This window comes from Solanum stenotomum, chromosome 2 (assembly GCF_019186545.1).
Source record: "Solanum stenotomum isolate F172 chromosome 2, ASM1918654v1, whole genome shotgun sequence".
In the NCBI taxonomy this organism is placed as follows: Eukaryota; Viridiplantae; Streptophyta; class Magnoliopsida; order Solanales; family Solanaceae; genus Solanum; species Solanum stenotomum.
The window spans coordinates 42258490-42278382 of NC_064283.1; the positions used below are offsets into that span (position 1 = coordinate 42258490).

The following is a 19893-nucleotide window of genomic DNA, read 5'->3' on the forward strand; positions in this document are numbered from 1 at the left end:
TATTACTAATGACTATGTATACGTTGGATTATAAAACATGTGTTTGAGCGTTATCAATGTGCAACAGATTTGTTCGAATAATAATGTAGTTGATTTATTCATCAAGTCTCTACTAATTGCAACTTTTGAGAACATGATGCACAAGATTGGAATGAGAAAATTCAAGACTTTAAATTAATGTTTTTATTAGGGAAGGTTAATTAGTATGCCTTGTACTCTTTTTCCTATAGAAGGTTTTGTCATTGGAATTTCTGTAAGATTTTTAATGAGACAGCTTAAATATGTATTGTTAGATCTGTGGATTTTTTTCTTTCATTAGAGTGTTTGTATTAAACTTTTTCTAACAAGATTTTAACGAGATATATTATCTATTTTGACATTTTAAAAAAATGTTATAAATGATAGTTTATGTCTATCAAGTTATAATGAAAAGTTAGAAACCCTAACTTTAAGATCCAATCAGCTTTGCTCCATAAATAAATGATTATTTTCGTTGTAAATTATCACTAAGAGATATAAATTTATTTTATACTTTTTCTTGTTTAATTACATCTTAGTCCATCTATTTCATATTAAGTGAGTTTTTATTTTTTTTATTATTTAAAATAATTAAATTGTTTAAAGGTTCAAAATAAATATATTTTAAATTTTTTCCATATTTGCCTCTTGGGTTTGATATCTTTGTAAAAGATAAATTGCATTTCATCCTTCTTTTTACCCTTTTTCTTTCTTTTTATTTTTTCCTTGCCATTTTCAAACCTCAAAAATCTCCACTCCCGCGTAGAACACGATACGCTTCTTCTTCTTCCTCAAACTAAAAATGGACGACTCAATAGGCAAATTCTGCAAAACCATGGCCGTTTTCTGTAACAATCTCGAAAACAGCTGCAACGCCCTCAAAGAGTCCGTGGATCGTCGCCCCATACCCCTTGGTATAACTTACCTACAGTTTTACCTTCTTTTTTTTTTCTTCTTTCAAAATAAATCTGTACAGTCTAGCTTTGTACAGATTCAGCATCGACGACCTTTGTACAAAGCCTAAACCAGAGAGTAATGTCACTAAGCGGTGACCTCAATGTGCTGGAGTCCATGTCTTGTGGAACGGTGTCGTTCGAGGAGCTGCTGGGCCATTGCAATGAAGTTTTCAAGAAGAACCAAACTGATCTTCTGTCCCTTCAGGACCGTCTCCATAATCTTGGCTACATTGCTTCTGGTAAGTAAAATCAATCAATGAATGTTATGGTTGTTATTAATAATTCTGTTACATTCAGGTCTAAATCATTCCATTTCTACTTTGCTTATAAAATTTTTGCCCTCGAAAAATAGAGATCTTAAACTAGAGGTTTTGTCAATTTCACACTTACCTGGTTAAAACCGGACCTATTATTTTTTTTTGTTATTCTTTAGTCAAGTCTACATTGATTACGAGTGATTTAGGTCTTTTGAGTGTCACATGACCATTTTGAATGTCCTGCTAAGTTTCCCATTAAATGTTCAGAAGATTTTAAAATTGGGATATGCTCATTGGAGCTAGTACTACTCTATTCTAATTATTTTAAATGTTTTATCTTGTAGTTTTCTCTTTCAGAAAACAAATACATTGGTTTTTTTGGTGGAGGTGCTGTATTCCTGTCTACCTTTTTGAATTGGGCACATAGGTGTGCCGAAGTCCGACCTATTTTGAAATCTTAAAAAAAATATAGAACTGGATCATGTGACAAATAACCATGTTTTAGCATTATATGATTGACAAATATGGTTCCAAGCTCCCACAAGTCCAAGGAAGGAAAAGAAAAGCTCTAAATTCAATCTTTTAGTGAGAAAGGAATTATTACATATTTAAGGGTCAATTTTTGGGTTGTAACCTGTAAATACATGAAATTGCTACAAGATTGACTCTTGAAGGTCAATAAATCTGGAAATTCCACAGTATGAACATTTTCATACTCAATTGCCATGTGAGTTAATTTTAGAAATAATTGTATCAAGAATATGTTAGGGAATGTCCATTAGAGCTAGTATTAGGTTTCTATAGTCTGTAGCATTTACTTTATCGATGTGTTGCCTGGTGACGAATCACCAACTCAGGAGTCTTTGAAAGCCTCGATCGTTGTACAATTAAACATGTTAAATTGTCATATTGGGGAACATTAGAAATTCTGGTTATCGTTTAACATTCTGCCTTTCGCTTTGAATGATTAATCATCTCATTTTGTGTTGTAATTACTTATTGACTGGTTTGCTATTTTCCTTGCTCCACAAGTCGATCTTATTGGTGAAGATAGCGAAGGAGAAGAAGAGGACCCTAATGTTTCAGAAGATTTATCTTATGACTGCAGCTTAGACTTCAAGAAAATTGAAGATGATCCTTTGTATCCTTTATGAATGTTTTATCTAATCAAACTCAAATGTTGTACTTGAATCCTTCTAAACTTTTATGCTCTTAGCATAATAACAATAGTGGATATTTTTACTTGGTGAACTTAGTGCAGGTTCATGTTCAACATAGCTTTCCTCTGCCAAGAAAATTAGGTGTTTTGCTTATTTTCATTTTTCCTGAAAAAATGAAGCCAAATAATGTGACGAAGAAAGAGTTGTGGCACCATCAACTTGCATACGATTAGATTTTGAATGATTATTAAGAAGTTGAGGTGTGTGACCTTTCCCCGGACTATGCGTGAACCAGGGATGCTTCGTACACTAGGCTTCCCTTTTAAGGAGATTTTATGTGTGCTACTTAACACTTTTAGGCTGGATGATACTCTGAATTTGCAGAACCTTGGTCTCTCTGATGTTTGCCTAGCTACCATAGCATCTGAAGGTGAGTTTTAAACTCAGGAATCAAATTGCCATATCTTGATGAGATATTAAGAAAAAAATTCGAGGTGTGAATTGACTAGTAGATTTATATTACATGTGTTGTCTTCAACCCCAAGGGGCATCGCAAATATGTATCTGGACATACTAGTAAAAACTATTTCCCCATTTTCTTTCAAACTATGCTTTAGATTTGTGCAGAGGAAGAAAATTTCTTGATGCCTTTGCTCTAGTTTTTTTTTATGATAATTTATAACTTGAGATATTTCTTTCGTCTCATTTGTATTTTCGTTTGCAGCAAATACTATATATGAGAAAGAGGGATGCTATCTATCCACTGAAAAGAAACAGGATAGTAGTGATGGTACAAAATTCACATTCCGCATCATTAACTTTGTAAAATTAGTATAACATGGTGTCTAAGATGTGTTTCTTGCTTTTCTGAACATAGGGAAAATGAACGAGGAATTGAAGTCATCTGAAGATATTCAGTCACTGATAACTGTGTCTGAAGATGATTATGAAAACCTCCCCAAACATATGAAGAATTTGGCTTCATGGCAGGTGTGGTTTCTGTATTGGTGATCTCATTTTCTTGACAGTCTTATTCTAAGAAAACAGAGCTTCAGAGTAGAAAATGAGAAGACCAAGGAATATTTTTAGTTTATGAATTTAATTGTATTTAGCCATATTTCCTTTTTAAGATTTTTATTCTTTTCATCCACTATACAGTGGCTTAAGCACTAGGCAGCCCCAAGTATAAATTTTTTATTTTGGTCTTTTAAATTTTTTCTTCACTTTAATGAAGCAAGCACTTTTCTTCACACTTCGATTGAAGTGTGGAGGGGGGTCTTGTCGCTTTTTTCCGCTTTGCACTTCCATAAACACAATGATAAGCAGATTTTGGGAAACAATTGGGTTAGTTGGGCTTATCTTGAATCCAATGGAAGAAGTGGTGGAATCATCTTTTTTATGAAACAAAAGAACTGTGGAAGGTGAGGTTCTCAACTTTGGGACACAAAGTATTACATGCAAATTCACTTTAGTGACCTAAAACTACACTTGGCATATCATAGGGGTTTATGCCTCAAATTATAAAATTGGTAAGAAATAATTGTGGTGGGAACTTGTTGTCTCCATAAGAGTGTGTACATGACCATGAGTGGTTTGACAACTTTAACATCACAAGACTTGTTAGTGAAATAAGGGGTGGTAGTGAAAATAATAGAGTTATGCGAATAATCTAACTTAATAGTAGGATTAGAACTGGTTGATTTGATGAGAGACAAGACGGAGTTAATGATAGGCTGGAGGTTTGGAGACAAACCATGGAGTCAAAAAGGTTTAGGTTGAGCAGGACTAAGACAAAGTACTTGGAGTGCAAATTCAGTGACGTATCTCACGAGGCGAATTGGGATGTGAGGATTGATACATAAGTCATCTCCAAGAGAGGAAGTTTCTTGTACCATGGGTTAATTATCCAAGGAAATGGGGAGATTAACAATGATGTTACACATCGTATAAGAGCAGGGTGGATGAAATAGAGCCTCACATCTAGTGTTATGTGATAGGATTGTGCCATCGAGACTTATGGTAAGTTTTATAAAGTGATTGTTAAACCAACTATGTTATATGGGGCAGAGTGTTTGTCAGTAATGAACTCGCACGTCCAAAAGATGAGAGTAGCGGAAATGATGTTGTTAAGATGGATGTGTAGACACACTAGGAGAGATGGAATTGGGAACAAAGATATTTAGGACAAGGTAGAAGTGGCCTCCATGGTGGACAAGATGAGGGAGGCGAGGCTGAGATAGTTCAGGCATGTGAAGAGGAGATGCCTAGATGCGCAGTGAGGAGGTGTGAGAGGTTAGCTATTGTGGATCTAAGGAGAGGTAATGGTCAACTGAAGAAGTATTGGAGAGAGGTGATTAGATAGGATATGACACACCTACAACTTACCAAGGACATAACCCTAGATAAGAGAATATAGAAGTCCAGGATTAGGTGTAGAAGGTTAGTAGGTAGTTGATCCTTGTCTTGTTTTCATTATCAGTATTATTAGTATTATTACTGCCCTACTATCTCTTTGATTATATTTTTACTTGTTGTTTCCTTTGTTTTGGTTATCGTATTGTTTGTTGTTGCTACGGTTCTTTCTTCCATCATTTTCTACATGACTTCTTCACTACTGTATCTCCTCTTTTTATTGATTCTGATATGTTTTACTTGAGCCGAGGTTTATTGGAAACAACCTCTCTACCTTCGCAAGGTAGGAGTAACGCTGCATACACCACCCTCCCAAGACCCCAATTGTGGCATTACACTCTATATGTTATTGTTGTTGGAACTGGTTGATCTTCATTTGGTGGTGTAGTTTGTACATGGTATAGGGAGAACAATCATGTAGCTGCATCGAGACTTGATAGATTTCTTGTTTCAACTAAATGGGATGTGGAGTTCAATAACATCACACAATCCCTGCTACTTAGAACTGTCTGATCATATCCCAATTTTGTTACAATGTGGGGAATGGGGTGAGCAGGAATGCCTATTTCAAATTCCTGAACCGGTAGCTTGAGACGAAGGGCTTTGGGTAGAAAGTCAAGGCGGTAGGAGGCTTGCTGGATTATATACTGGCAATGAAGTTAAAAACTGTTTAAGGCTAAACAGGAGGAATGTAATTCTAATAATCATGAAATCCAAGAGAAGAAAAAGAAAGACATGTTAGATCAAGTATTACAAATTGACAAGATTCAGGAGCAAAGGAACCTTAATGATGATGAACTCTTTACCAAAGCTATTTTGGAGATGAAGTTTGAGGAAAAGAATATCTTAGAGGCAAAGATCTAGAGGTTTATGTTTAAAACAAAGGAGACAAGAATACAAAAGATTTTCAAAGAATGGCAAATGCGCGTAGAAGGTTAGTAATCTAGACAAGCTGCTAGTTAATGTAGAAGAGATCACTGATCTAGAGGGTATTAAATTTTTTTTGGAGTTCTATCCGAAGCTTTGTGATGAAATAGAGGTATGGAGGCCTTACTTTACTTACTCCCTCCATTTCAATTTGTTTGTCTTACTTTCCTTCTTTGGAAATCTCAAATTGGCTACCACCAACCCAAAAACTCTTGCGAGGTCCAAAAGTGAGACTCCTCCTTAGTTCCTGTCCCCGAAACATTTGGAACTGTTCCAGGACACATTGATACTGAAGACTCCTCCTTTGTTGTTGTTGTTATTCTTATTCTTATGTGAATGATAGGAAAATATTATTACTTATGGATGTAAAATATAAATTTATTTTGTTTTAATTTTTTTTTAAGTATAAAAACCTTAAATTAATCAACTTTTTATCATGTTAACAACTTAAAGGGTATTTCAGACATTTTGATTAAAAAAAAGTGTTTACCAGCACTTATTTGCCAAACACATCAATAACTTTGTTTTCAACTGCAGCACTTTTATCCAAACACATAACTACTTATTTTAAAAATAAGTTCCAGCACTTTAAAAAGTTACTTTTTAAAAGTTACTTTTTTTTAAGTCAATCCAAACGGGCTCTAACTCAGAATAGCTTAAAGATGAGGAATTAATATGACTTTCAGCTACTTATGTTATGCAGATGCAGAAATAATAGTCATCTATTTTGTATTGTGGATTTACTAGCCACGTGGCAATTATTTCTTAACATGATTAGCCTTAGATGGACTATGCCTAAGTCCACTGTTGAGCTTTTGATGTGTTGGCACAATCAGGGTAGCAATGTAAGATAGAAGAACTGGTAAAATATGATTCCAGCTTGTATTTGGTGGATAGTCCTGAAAGAAAAAAAAATGTTAGGTGCCTTAAGATAGGTGAAACTCGATTCAGAAGATAAAAAGCTGAATTGTGTACTATTTATCACTTTTGGTGTAAATAATTTTTTGAAACTAGAATCCTTGTATGAAGAACAAGGATAGGTTTTTGTACGTTTTTCAGGAATTTGGTACCAGCACTGCTTTCGTGTTGAAGATTAATATAACTGTTACTTTTCTAAAAAAATAAAAATAATGGGCCAGAATGTTACATGTTGAGTTAAATCTTAGATACTTAATTGATACTAATGTCACTAATTGGTTGCCATTAGATTTTCTTGTAGTATTGTATTCTTAGCTATTAGAGTGTTTTTGGGACACTTAACTATATCTGAACTTCAACATAATCTGTGATGTTCCGTTTGGAGTAATGCCGTTCCAGTTTCTAGACATTCAGAAAGAAAATTCTACTTTCAGAAGTTATCCTACTGCTGTAATCCTTGTAGAAGATGATAAATTCTTATTTCTAAGTTGTTGTGCTTGTTTTTCACCTTGAACAGCGAAAATGTTTTCTTGACTGCTGTAATGCTTTTCTTCCTCTTGTTTCCTTTTTCCGTTTTATCGTTCTTGTTCCCTTGTATTCATATTATATGGCTTCTGCTCATACACTAAAGTTTTGAAATACTTTTATAGGAGTTAGTTGTTGCTGTTGAGAAGATGAACTCATTCCTTGACACGAAAAGGACCAGACCATACTCCTTCCAGCAAGCTGAAATTGTGGAATTAGGATTAGGTATGTGTTTTTCACTTTGTTCCCTTTTCATTTTGTATTTGTGTATATGTTAATTGTAGACATGGAAGTGCAGTTGTCATTAGATGAAGATCTCCATTCTAGTGCATTAGTTAATTGCTCTACATAATTTTAGTGTTTCCAGAAACTGACACTAAAATTATGTAGAGCAATTAACTAATATACTAGAATGGAGATGATTTCTATCAGACTTACGAAGGTAGTGGACGAGACTATTCCTACTTCGCAGAATGCTCTTATGGAGTAGACAGATTTTGGATGTAGCATTGGTGGCAAACGACGTGGTGGTTCAAGGAGAAAGTAAGGAGTGCCAAGTGTGTTGTGCATTTGATCTTGGAAAGGCCTACAATCATATGAATTGGAGGTTCCTAGAATCTATTATGCTACAAATGGGATTTGGCAAGAAGTAGAGGACATGGATTTACGTTTGCCTAAATTTTGAATTGTAGAGTTAGGGCCCTTTCGACTACCTATCTTGGAGTACCATTAGGTGCATCGAACAAAAATCAAATGGTGTAGAATCTGGTTCTTCAGAAGGTTTACAAGAGTCTAGCAAGATGGCAGAAAATATGTCCAAGGGTGGGAAGGAAGTGCTTATTTAGATCACTCTCGAGCATTCCCACTTACTACATGTCCTTGTTTCTTGCTACAATATCGTTCACTGAAAAGCTGGAAAAGATGTAGAGAAATTTCCTATGGGATGCGGTGGATGGGGCAAGGAAGCTCCACTTGGTGCTGTTGGAGACTATCACATCTCCTAAAAAATGAGGTCTTGGAGTTAAAGATTTAAAGGTTTTTTAATAAAGCTTTACTAAGCAAAGGGCTTTGGAGATTCAGGGTGGAGGTACAAGCGTTGTGTGTGTGTGTGGGGAGGGGTGATAATTGGTAAATATGGGATTATGGAAGGAGGGTGGAGCACTAGAAGTATCACTTTGCCTTTCGGTTGTGGTTTGTGGAGCAATATCTTGAAGGGGTAGGATGTTTTTTGGGATAACATCTCATTCAAGGTCGCAACAAGAGGAGAGTAAAGTTTAGGGCCATAAATGGTGTGGGGACTTAGTTTTAAGGGTGAATTTTAGAGTTTATACAAAATATCTTTTCAAAGAGACTTGACAATTAAAGAAATTAGGGGGAATCGAATTCCACTATTGGGAAGTGGCTCATATTTAAGATCCAAACCTTAGGATTTCATTACTTTGTTAGTTTCATGATGATTATTCAAGATGTACGTGGATTTTCTTAGTGAAATATTGTTTTGAGTTTTGACAACTGAGGAAGTTATGGGCACCATTGGGTGTAGTGTCTGGAAAACCATAAGAAGACTGTGGCCCCAGTTCAACAATAACATCTCAATCACTGTGGGTAATGGTTTAAAAGCTGACTTTTGCAATGAGGTGTGGATTGGAGAAGATAGTCTTAGAAACTCTTTTTCACACCTATATACCTTAAGTCTTTAGAGGAATGCCAAGGTATCCCAAGTTTGGAGCCAACAAGGTTGGGACCTCTTGTTTAGAAGAGCATTTAATGACTGGGAAATTGGAGAAGTTGCCAATTTATTGGAAGTTCTTAACTCACATCCAGCTCTATCTGTGAGACATTGACAAACCTAGATGGAAACTACACAACAAGGGGGTGTCACAGTGAAATCATGTTATTGGAATCTTAACACACTACATACAGCTAGACAAATGGCCTTGGAAGCTAGTTTCAAAGACCAAATGCCCTCCAAAGGTGGCATGTTTTACTTGGTTGGTTGTAGAAAGGCATGCCTAACTCATGAAGCCTTACAGAAAAGGGGCTGGCAGATTTGCTCAAGATGTGTCATGTGTGAGCAAGAAGAAGAAATCAATGATCATCTATTCCTTCACTGTAAAGCAGCTTTGATCCTATGGAACATGTCTTTTTGTTTTTTAGGAGTATAGTGGGTGATGCCTAACACGACAATGGAACTCCTAAGTAGTTGGAAAGGTATTGGCAACAGAGGAAGAAAAGAATTTTGGTGGAGAACTATCCCAGCATGCATATGGTGGACTCTTTGGAAAGAAAGGAACTCAAGATGCTTTGATGGACAAAAAACTAACTTACAGAAAATTAGAATGAATTGTATAAGCCTTGCGAAATGGTCTGATGCACCTTTATACTTGTATGCATTTGTATTTTGAACCTTTCAACTTAGAACTTTGTCAATTGAACCCTCTAACTCAATGAAATTTAACATTTTAAATCTCTTTGACCGTTGACCAGGCTTATGTAGCAACTTGATTAATAAGTTGGAACAAATACGTGATTCCACGCGCAAAAGGAGCGTAGACACAAGAATTTAGACTAAAAATAATTTAAAGAAAAAAGAAAAATAGAATAAAAAGAAGAAAAAAAAATTAAAAATAAATATATCATTCTCTCTCCTTTCCCCCCACCCATCCCATTTCTTTTCCTCTTCTACCATTACTTCAGTTTCCCTGTTCTTCCCCACCCAGACCCCCATTTCTCTCTTTCTCCCCTTCCCCGCTCCTTTCCAATTTCTTTTTCTCTTTTTTTTTTCGTTTTCTCTTTTCCCCAAATTAAAAACGAAATTGTGTAAAAAAGCTGAACATAATAAACAAAGGAAAATTCAAAAAATTGGTGTGATACACATAGTTGTTGGAAGAAATACGTCTAATAAGTATCCTGACCTCTTTTGCTATCAAATTTGTTCTTGATTTGTCATTCTCTTCATTTTTCTAGGGTAAAGTGATAAGGTCTGGTAGTTTTGAATGGTGAAAAGTAATTGTTGAATATCTTTATGAAATTAGATGAAGTGTATTGTGTAGAATTATGCACAGATATTAAAATATATTAAGGTATTATAATGGTAATTCATTGGTATCAATGGAAGAAAGGGTTTTAGAAGTTGCTCAAGTAACAATGAAGGGAGTAATGGAGTGAAAACAGAAGAAAAAAATATTTTTTTTAAAAAAATTAAATAATAAATGATGTGTCATGTAAAATCTGATGTGGATGATGATGTGTCATTTTCAATGGGCGTTTGAAGTTCACACAAAGTCAAAGGAATTTAAAATGTTGAGTTTTATTGAGTTAAAGGGTTTAGTTGACAAAGAACAAAGTTGAAAGGTCCAGAATACAAACTAATACAAGTATAAGGGTCCATTAGACCATTTCGCTTATAAGCCTTTTGTTTTTTTGGTGTAAACAAAATCTGATAGGGGAGATAGTAGAATTAGTTGATTTTATAGGAAACTTGTAAAGAATGCCCTATGTGGGATGTAAGTTTCCGATTCATCATTTTTTGGATGATGAATCTTTTGGTGTGAATACAAGGTTACCCTTTTCTCAAACAAATATTGTTTTGAGTTTGTAAAGATATGACACCTAGGCCTAACTCAACCCCAAAAGTTAGCTCATGAGGGGAGGTTTGTCCAAGTCCATATAATGAGACTAAATTCTCATTCCTCTACCGATGTGGGACTTTTTAACACTCCCCTGCACTCCCAGACCTCAACTGGAGTGTGAACACTTCTAAATGGGGGCCCAACATCGGTGAACAACAAATTGAGATGGACCTGACTTTGATACCATGATGAAGTGTGTGACCATCTCATCTAAAAAGATATGGTACCTGGGCCTAACTCAACCCCAAAAGCTAGCTACTGAGGGGAGGTTTGTTCAAGTCCATATAAGGAGACCAAATTCCCATCCCTCTACCGATGTGGGACTTCTTAACAAAGTTGTTTTCTAATCTCGAGTTTTTGTGGTGAAATATGAAATCATTTTGGTGTTTCTATTTGTACTTTTCACAGTGATAATGCCTTAGAACACTAATCCTCCCAGTTTCTGCAGCTTATGGCTTCTCAAAGAATCATTCATTCGGCATCTTGTTCATATATACTCCTCAATAGAATGGTGTAGCGAAGAGGAAGAATAGACACCTCATTGAGGCTACTTACACTCTTCTCATTCAATTTAATGTCCCACTGTGTTTTTAAGGTGTTGTGATTCTCTCATCTCACCATTTAATTAATTGAATACCTTTATCTTCCATTCAAAGTTAGATTCCACATTTAGTTTTGTTTCCTTAGTCACCTTTATACTCCCCCTCCCTGCGTTTTTGGGAGCACATGTTTTGTTCATAACTTAGCCCTCAGAAGAATAAACTAGCTACTCATGCTCTGAAGTTACATCCCAGCCATAATGCAACAACTTCTAATTTATTATCATCACCCATGTCTAATATTAGGCCGAATGATTCACATGCTGCACCTATTGTGGACTTGTCTCATTTTAGTTAACGAATTGCACTTCAATAAGGTATATGGTCCACTTGTAATACCAAACCTCATTAACATTTTTAAGTTATTATCATCCATCATCACCCTATTTATGCTTTTGTCATTTTTGTCTTTTATTTCCATGTTTTGATGACGACAAACTATGATTGATGAGATATTTGGTTTACATGCAAGTAGTATCTCGGAGCTTGCGTCATTTCCTTCAAGGAAGTCTATGTTGGTTGTTGTTGGGCTTATGTTGTCAGCTAGTCTGGACAACTGGATTGATAGGCATAAGGCTCTTTTTGCTACAAAAGGGTATTCTCAAATATTTAGCCTACATTGCAGTTGTTCAATTAGGTCTTGGGCATAACTCATACCCCAAAAGCTAGCTCAAAGGAAGGATGATTATCCAAGCATTGAAGGAGTCCACCCATATCATTAATCACCATTGTAGGACATTTGTAATTCTTTAACACCCCACCTCACGCCTAGTGTTTAGCATTTGGTGTGTGGACAATTTTTAATTTCAAGGGCCTAACATTAGCTGAGATGGGTTATGCTCTGATACTATGTAAAATTAGGTCCTAGGCCTAGCTCAATCCTAAAAGCTAGCTAATGAGGGGAGGATTGCCCAAGTCCATTCCCTAACCAATGTGAGACTTTTACTAAGGGGGTGTGCAAAAATCGAACCGATCGATAGACTGAATTGAAAAAATTGCTATTGCTTTATTGCTATTGGGTTCACATTTTTTAATGGTTTTATAAAATATAAATATCGGGTTATCAGCTCGGTTTTGATTTTTTAATATTGGGTTATTGGATAAATCGATAACCCATTAAGACTGTAGTAAATTATTACTTTACCTATACATAAATATTATATATTAACCTCAATACCTTCCTAGTTACTGCATTTATCCTTTAGCCTTTAATTCATACTTCACATTGATTTTGAGTTCACAACTTCACATTATACAAAACGTCAAAACCTTAATTAAGAACCATATTTCTCTTAATTTTTCTTTGTGTTATACTTGTATAGTTCTTTTCATGTTAGTTATCATTGTTTCTATTTTATGAGTATTTATGAAGTTACATTATTGTCTTGTCGCATCAAATTGTTGTCGAAGTCATATATTTGTTTTATAAGCATTTTCTTATTGGTTAAGCCAAAAACTGAACTATAAGAACCAAAATCGATAAAATATATTGTATTAGTTTGGTTATTAGTTTAGCGTAATTAAGAACCAAAAATTGATAAATCGAACCAATAATACATAAAACCGAATTGAACTGGCCGATGCACAACCCTACTTTTACCCACTCTAACACCCCCTTCACGCCAGGCCCAATTGGAGCGTAGACCGGGAGCCCAAACAGGGATGGACCTAGCTCTGATACCATGTTAGGATATGACACCTAAGTCTAACTCAACCCCAAAAGCTAGCTTATGATTGGAGGATTGCCCAAGTCCCATATAAGCAGACCACCAGTCTATTCCCTAACCAATGTGAGACTTTTACCTACTCTAATAGTATTAGAGCAGGTCCATCCCAGTTTTGACTCCCTATCCACGCTCCAGTGGGCCTAGGCATGAGGGGGGGGGGGTGTTAGATTGGGTAAAAGTCCCACATTGGTTGGGGAATGGACTGAGGGTTTGCTTATATGAACTTGGGTAATCCTTTCCTCATGAGCTAACTTTTAGGGTTGAGTTATGCCTAGGTGCGATATCTTTACAACACTAATACATTCTCTCATGACTAAAATTGCATATATCCATCTTATCCTATCCATGGTTGTTCGTCATTGGCCTCTTCATGAGTTGGACCTTAAGAATATTTTTCTCAATGGGAACCTTCTGGATGTAATTTATACAATGTTATCACAGGCGGAAATCGTAAAAAGATCTAAGGTCTGTTAGGGCTTTAAACGCAAATAAAGCATGGGCTTTAATGAAGAAAAGCTTAAATGAAAGAAAATATAAATATGTATGTGTAGTCCAAGACTAACAATTATAAGCTTGAAAAGTAAATATATAGACAAAGAAATTGAAACAAAGTTATGATAAAGTGAAATATAAATTGTTTAATAATGCCTCTTTAGGATAACTCTTATTGTCAAGGGGAAAAAAAGTCTTAGATCCTTAATGACGACACTAAAGCGTCCTCTAAGTGAGGTGAAACACTCAACATGTTTTGTGCCTAGCTGCAGGCTTAAACGTGCTTTAAGCGCATCTTTGACAACATTTGGGTTTGTTCGAAAAAACCACTTGTTTTGTTTTGCTCGGGGAGGGGGGGTCTAGTGGTCTGATATGTCAATTGCATAAGTCACTCTATGGTTTTACGCAGTCTCCTTGAGTCTGGCTTGGTAAATTCAACATTTTTATTCTGGAGTTTGGAATGACTTATAGTGAAGCTGATCACAATGTTTTATCAACATTCTGCTCTTAATCTATATATTTATTTGGTGATTTATGTTGATGATATCCTTAATACCGGCAAAGATTAGGATGATATCACTAATTTGAAGCAACATCTCTTTCAACACTTCTAGACTATGATTAAAGTATTTTTTGAGGTATTGAGGTCGCTCAATCCAGATCAAGAATTGTTATTTCACAACATAAGTATGCTTAGACATTCTTGAGGAGATATGAATGATGGGGTGTAGACCCATTGATACTCTTATGGATCTGAATGCTAAACTCCTGCTAGGACAAGGGGAGCCCTTAGTGAGCCTGTGTGCAGTGGTGAGACCTGGCATTTCTTTTGTTGTGATTGTTGTAAGTCAGTTTATGGTTTCTCCATGTCTATCCACATTTTACGATATATAGAATCAGCCTCACGCAAATGATGACACTTCGATGATCATAGCCATGAGCGGATCGTTGAATATATAGATGTTGACTAGGAAGGACCACCATCTGATAGACATTGTACATTTGAATATTATATCTTAGTAGGAGGTAATTTGGTGTCTTGGAAGAGCAAGAAACAAATGGGTAACTCATTTTTAGTAGGAGGTAAATTTGAGGCGTTGGGGTTGGGGTTGAGGGTGGGGTGGGGTGGGGGGTTGAGGAGGGTGAAGAGTGAGGTAGAAGATTTTGCTTTTGAAGCTTTTAAAATGATTCCTATAATAATATGGGTAAATATGAATACCCATATTATCCATTGGGTAACTCGTTTTTACCCATTTAAAATATGAGTCGAGTCAAGTATTCTACCCATTTTAATTTAACTTGTTTTCAATCAACTCATATTTGACTCGATCCGCTCGTTTGCCACTCATACATTGTAGGTTGGCCTCGATGGACATATTGATCGCCTAAAACTCAACTAATGGCCAAGAGTTATATACAAATTTTTGGTCTTGACTATGGTGACACCTTCTCTCATGTGGCCAAGATTGCTTTAGTCTGTCTCTTTTTATTCATGGTTGTTATTCGTCATTGGCCTCTCTACTCGTTGGATATCAAAAACCCTTTCTTCATGGAGATCTCGAAGATGAGGTACATCTGGTTATGTTGCTCATGGGGAGTCTAGTGACATGGTGTGCAGACTATGACGAGCACTCTGTGGCCTAAAACAATCTCCTCAAGCATGGTTTGGGAAGTTTAGCATGGTAATTCAGGAGTTTGGCATGGTACGAAGTGAAACTTATCATTTTGTATTCTATTGTCACTCTGCTTCAGGTTTGTGCATGTATTTGGTAGTTTACATTGATGGCATAGTTATCACAGATAATGATAATGAGGAATAAACCAAATTGAAACATCACCTTTTCCAGCACTTTTAGACCAAGGATCTTAGTCGGTTGAGATAATTCTTGTGCATTGAGGTTGCTCAATCCAAATAAGGAATTGTCATTTCACAAAGGAAGTATGCACTTGATATTCTTGAAGAGACAGATGACAGGTTGTAGGCCTATTGAGTCTTCAATGGATTCACATGCTAAGCTCTTGCCAAGTCAGAGGGAGCCTCTTAGAGATCCAGAAAGATCTAGAAGGCTGGTAGGAAAGTTGAATTATCTCACAAGTCACAATGACTCGACCTGATATTAACTTCTCGATTAGTGTCGTAAGTCAGTTCTTGAATTCTTCTTGTGACTGTCACTGGAATGCAGTTATTCGTACTCTTCGATACATAAATCTGCTCCAAGGAAAGAACTACTTTATGAATACTGAGGACATGAGAAAATTGTTGGATATTCTGATGTAGACTGGGCAAGGTCACCCTCTGACAGATGATACACTTCTGGATATTGTGTTCCAGCTAGTGGAAAATTTGGTGTCTTGGAAAAGTAAAAAGCAAAATGTGGTTGCTAGATTTAGCATAGAAGCAAAATATTGGGATTATGTGTGAACTCATATGGATCAAGCAACTATTGTTGGAGTTGAATTTTGGAGATACTAAAGACTGGAACTTGTGTGTGATAATGAAGCTGCTCTTAACATTGCATCAAATCCAATATTTCACGAGAGGAATAAACACATCGAAATTGATTGTTATTTCGTTAGAGAAAATGTATTCTCAGGAGACATCGTCACAAGGTTCGTGCGGTCAAGTGATCAGTTTGTAGACATTTTCACCAAGCCCCTAGCCGGTCCCAGAACAAGTTATACATGTAACAAGCTTAGTACATATAATATCTATGCACTAGCTTGAGGGGGAGTGTTAGAATCATATGAACGTTCTATAGCATATGTGTAAATTTAATTTACTCCTATTTTAATTAGGTATTGATTTGTATTGATTTCCTTTCCTTTTTAGGACATGTAAACTTACCTATTTAAACCGCAGTAGCTTGTTGGAATAATCAAGCCGAATTCTCTCTCAAACTCTTGTCTTGTCACAACATCTTAACAATATTTTGACAGTATCGTTATGTAACACATCTTAATAATATCCTCCCGTGCCTTTATTTCTCACAAATCCGTTTCTGGAGAAGGATTTGGCTTGGGATTATCTTTTGGCATTTCTGGTGTTTAATGGCTTGCCTAGAACTCTAAGATTGGGATTTCAGCATGTTCATGATATGTCATGAACTGAGTTCTGCTTGGGATGTGATTACTGTGAGTGAGAACTCTTGAATTTGGAATCAATGGCACCACAAAAGAGATCGAGCTGGCAGTAAGAGTGGAATAATGTCTTACTGTGAGTGACTCCATGGTACAGCTTGATCCTTCTTTGCAGGGGGACTCCTAAGTGGTTGAAAGTTAGTGGTTATGATCACTCAATCACAAAGTGATCTTCACAATAAAGTTGTCAATATGCTTTTAATGTATGGTAGTAGGACAAGCTCCTTTAAATTTCTTTATCATATGTGAGATCAAGATGTGAATTTGTGGCATTTGATGATAAATGGTTATGCATTGAACGGATTGGGAGTCAATGGTTTGGATTTGTATGTTCAGATGAGGGAGCTGCATTTGAATCCACACAAGGAAATCTTTCTTGAAGATCTTGGGTTTGTGCCTTTCATGAAACTGCACAGCTATTTGAGCTCGAGTGGTCGGGCTATCTATTTGTTTCTTTGTGTTGGGACTAGAGCTATCTTCAAGAACCTGACCAAACAGTCTCTGCATATCCATTAACTGGCAATTCAATACAAGAAATATCTTTGAGCATGCCCTTATTGATGCGGGTTTGCACGTTGCAGAAGTTAGCAGTCTATGAGAGTTTTACAGGGGATCCAAACCAACTTTTCTGTTTGCTGCTGAAACTAATGCTGAGCAAAGGGAAAAAAACATGACCATCAAGTTCAGAGTTTATTCTCTCAACAGTTTTCGTCCTCTCTTATTGATCCAAGTTCAGCTCCTCTGAATTGCAAGGCTCTTATGGTGTTAATTAAGGCACACAAGAAGAAGACCGAACCAACAAATCTCATGGTTTCAAGTGTGTAATGCTTGCAAAGAGATGGAAGTGTTTGATTCAGAAAATGTCTGTCCATGAATTTGCGCTAAAGGTCATGTTAAAGGGTAACATACCTATTGAAAATGCACTAGTTGGAATGTATAGAAAAGTTAGAAACGTGAGCGATTGTGAGAGCACATTTCATGACCCAGAGAGCAATAAGATCACTTGGAATGTAGCAACTGGTAGTGCATGTGGAACAATTAAAATATACATATATGAAGAAAAAGTGAGAATTTGAACAGGGAAGATTGGAGCCAGAGCTCATTCCAACTTGAACCAAAGGATAACTGGAACCATGCATTTCCTTCAAATATGCTCGAGGCTACTGGAATTGGCATGGCTTTGTCAGAAATACCAGATTTAGAAGTTATACCAGGAGTTCAAATTGGTTTTATTGGTGATAAGTTCATTGTGAAGCCAACAATTCAGGAAATGGAGAACTTACAGTTGGATTTGTTATTTGCAGAGATCAGAATGCAACATTAATGGTCGAGGGGTATTGTGATTTTCTTCTCTAGGACAAGTTGGTTGAAGCTACAGATGTAGGGCAGAATGCTGTGCGGGTATTTGCAAGTAGGTGGAAACTTTAGTGCATAAATGCGGAAGGACAAAATGCTCGATGCCTCAAGCTATCTCCAAATTTGAGCAACACTGTTAAGTTGATAAGCGGCCAACTCCGCCTTTTCCACCGGCGTCACTCCCATGATCATCAACACCTTGTAAACCTCATCAATGAACTCTTGGGGATCTTCCTCAACCTTAGAACCATGAAACTCCGGAGGATTCATCCTAGTGAATCCCTCACTTTAGATGCCGCCGTACCCACATTTGGGTTCATGGGAACCGCAACCTCCCTATTGGCTTGGGCCGTCACGGCTTGAGCCAACACTTGAAAAGCAGCCCTAAACTCCGCATTAGCCAGAAAAGTTGCCGGCGAGGAGTTAGTGGAAGTGCTGCAAATTGAAAACAAGATTCCAAGAAGAAAGGCCCAATTATTATTGGAAGAAAGTATTAAAAGCATATTGTCAGAGGGATTATATCAGTAAAATGCAAGGTTTTGGGTTTACAGGAACGATTTGTAGTTTGTAGAGAATGGTGCCAGCATTAAATAAAAGAAGACACAAAAATCAATTAGGAAATACTCTTGTTTACAGCTTGCAAGATTGATTCAAAGACACAACTGCTATATTTGGTGACTTTTCACAATTTCCACTTGATTCTGGCAATGTTAGGTCTTTCACTTTCACACTATCACACCCTTGAGGGCAAGGGTTGTTTAAGGGAGGGATCTGAATCCGATATGATGTAAATTTCTAGCATGTAACTGACTCACATGAATAGCCATTTGGTACCAAGTAGTTAAGCTCATTCTAGCAAAATTACTTATGTCTTAGCTTAGCAGTGCATTTTAGCTTCTCTAATAAGTTGTTTTCCTTTCATGGTAATCATCATTTTGCAGAAGTAAGATAGCCATAGTGTAGCTTAGCTCTTAAACTTTGTTTTCCCTTCCCTGCAGTATTTTTCTTACCTTCAGTGAGCCCATTCACATACTTAATCCCAATGCAATTAGCTCTATTAGATATAAATGGATTTGTTATTACAATGCTGTAGTATTGAGCTGGCTTGTACGTCCGTAAAAGTATGTGTGCTATTTTTAACTGATGTTTACAACACTTAAATATTTATTCACAAGGAAATGGAAAGAACCAATAATTGTGCCCCCTCCAGTTAAATGAGTTTATTTGTTTTTTCTTTAGAGTTTTAACTAGCCATAGAGTAACTGGTTGTTTATTGATGCAGGGCATAAAGCTAGATCCTATCTGCTGCTGCTCATAAGACTGAGTCGAGTAATAGTGGAGACAAGTGGTGGTTTGATTTGTTATAGAATCTTATAGTGTAGAATGAGTGCAGAGATAAAATACTATTGATATTAACGTGTTAGCAATATTTAGCTAAAGTGTGTGCTTTTAATGGTTGAGCTTCAAGCACAAAAATGAATGTTGGTATTACGTTGTTAAAAATTCTCCTTTATTTTTTTAACTATACTGCACGGGTAGTGTGCATGCACATTGATATTTTATCAAGTACTTACTATGTCTTACCAGCTCATACATTAGGTAAGTGAAAATAAGATTTGACTGATTACAGGTAATTACATGATTTGATTGATTTTCTGGCTAAGCAATTGCTTTGTTGAATGTTAAATTGACTGCATTTGAAGGAATGCAATCACACTGTCTACTAGAAATGTACTTAAAGAACTTTACGCGAGTGGGGGGGGGGGGGGGGGGGGG

At 36.4% G+C, this 19893-nt stretch overlaps 1 protein-coding gene across 1 annotated transcript; it reads left to right on the forward strand.

Annotated features, from left to right (window-relative positions):
- Nucleotides 1-713: 713 nt before the first annotated feature.
- LOC125855637 (uncharacterized) lies at nucleotides 714-19737 on the forward strand. Its single transcript, XM_049535390.1, has 8 exons — nucleotides 714-932; nucleotides 1010-1213; nucleotides 2264-2372; nucleotides 2751-2821; nucleotides 3116-3181; nucleotides 3269-3381; nucleotides 7299-7398; nucleotides 19400-19737. Exons 1-8 carry the CDS (start codon nucleotides 821-823, stop codon nucleotides 19492-19494), a joined length of 870 nt encoding a protein of 289 aa, XP_049391347.1. The 5' UTR covers nucleotides 714-820; the 3' UTR covers nucleotides 19495-19737.
- Nucleotides 19738-19893: the final 156 nt, after the last annotated feature.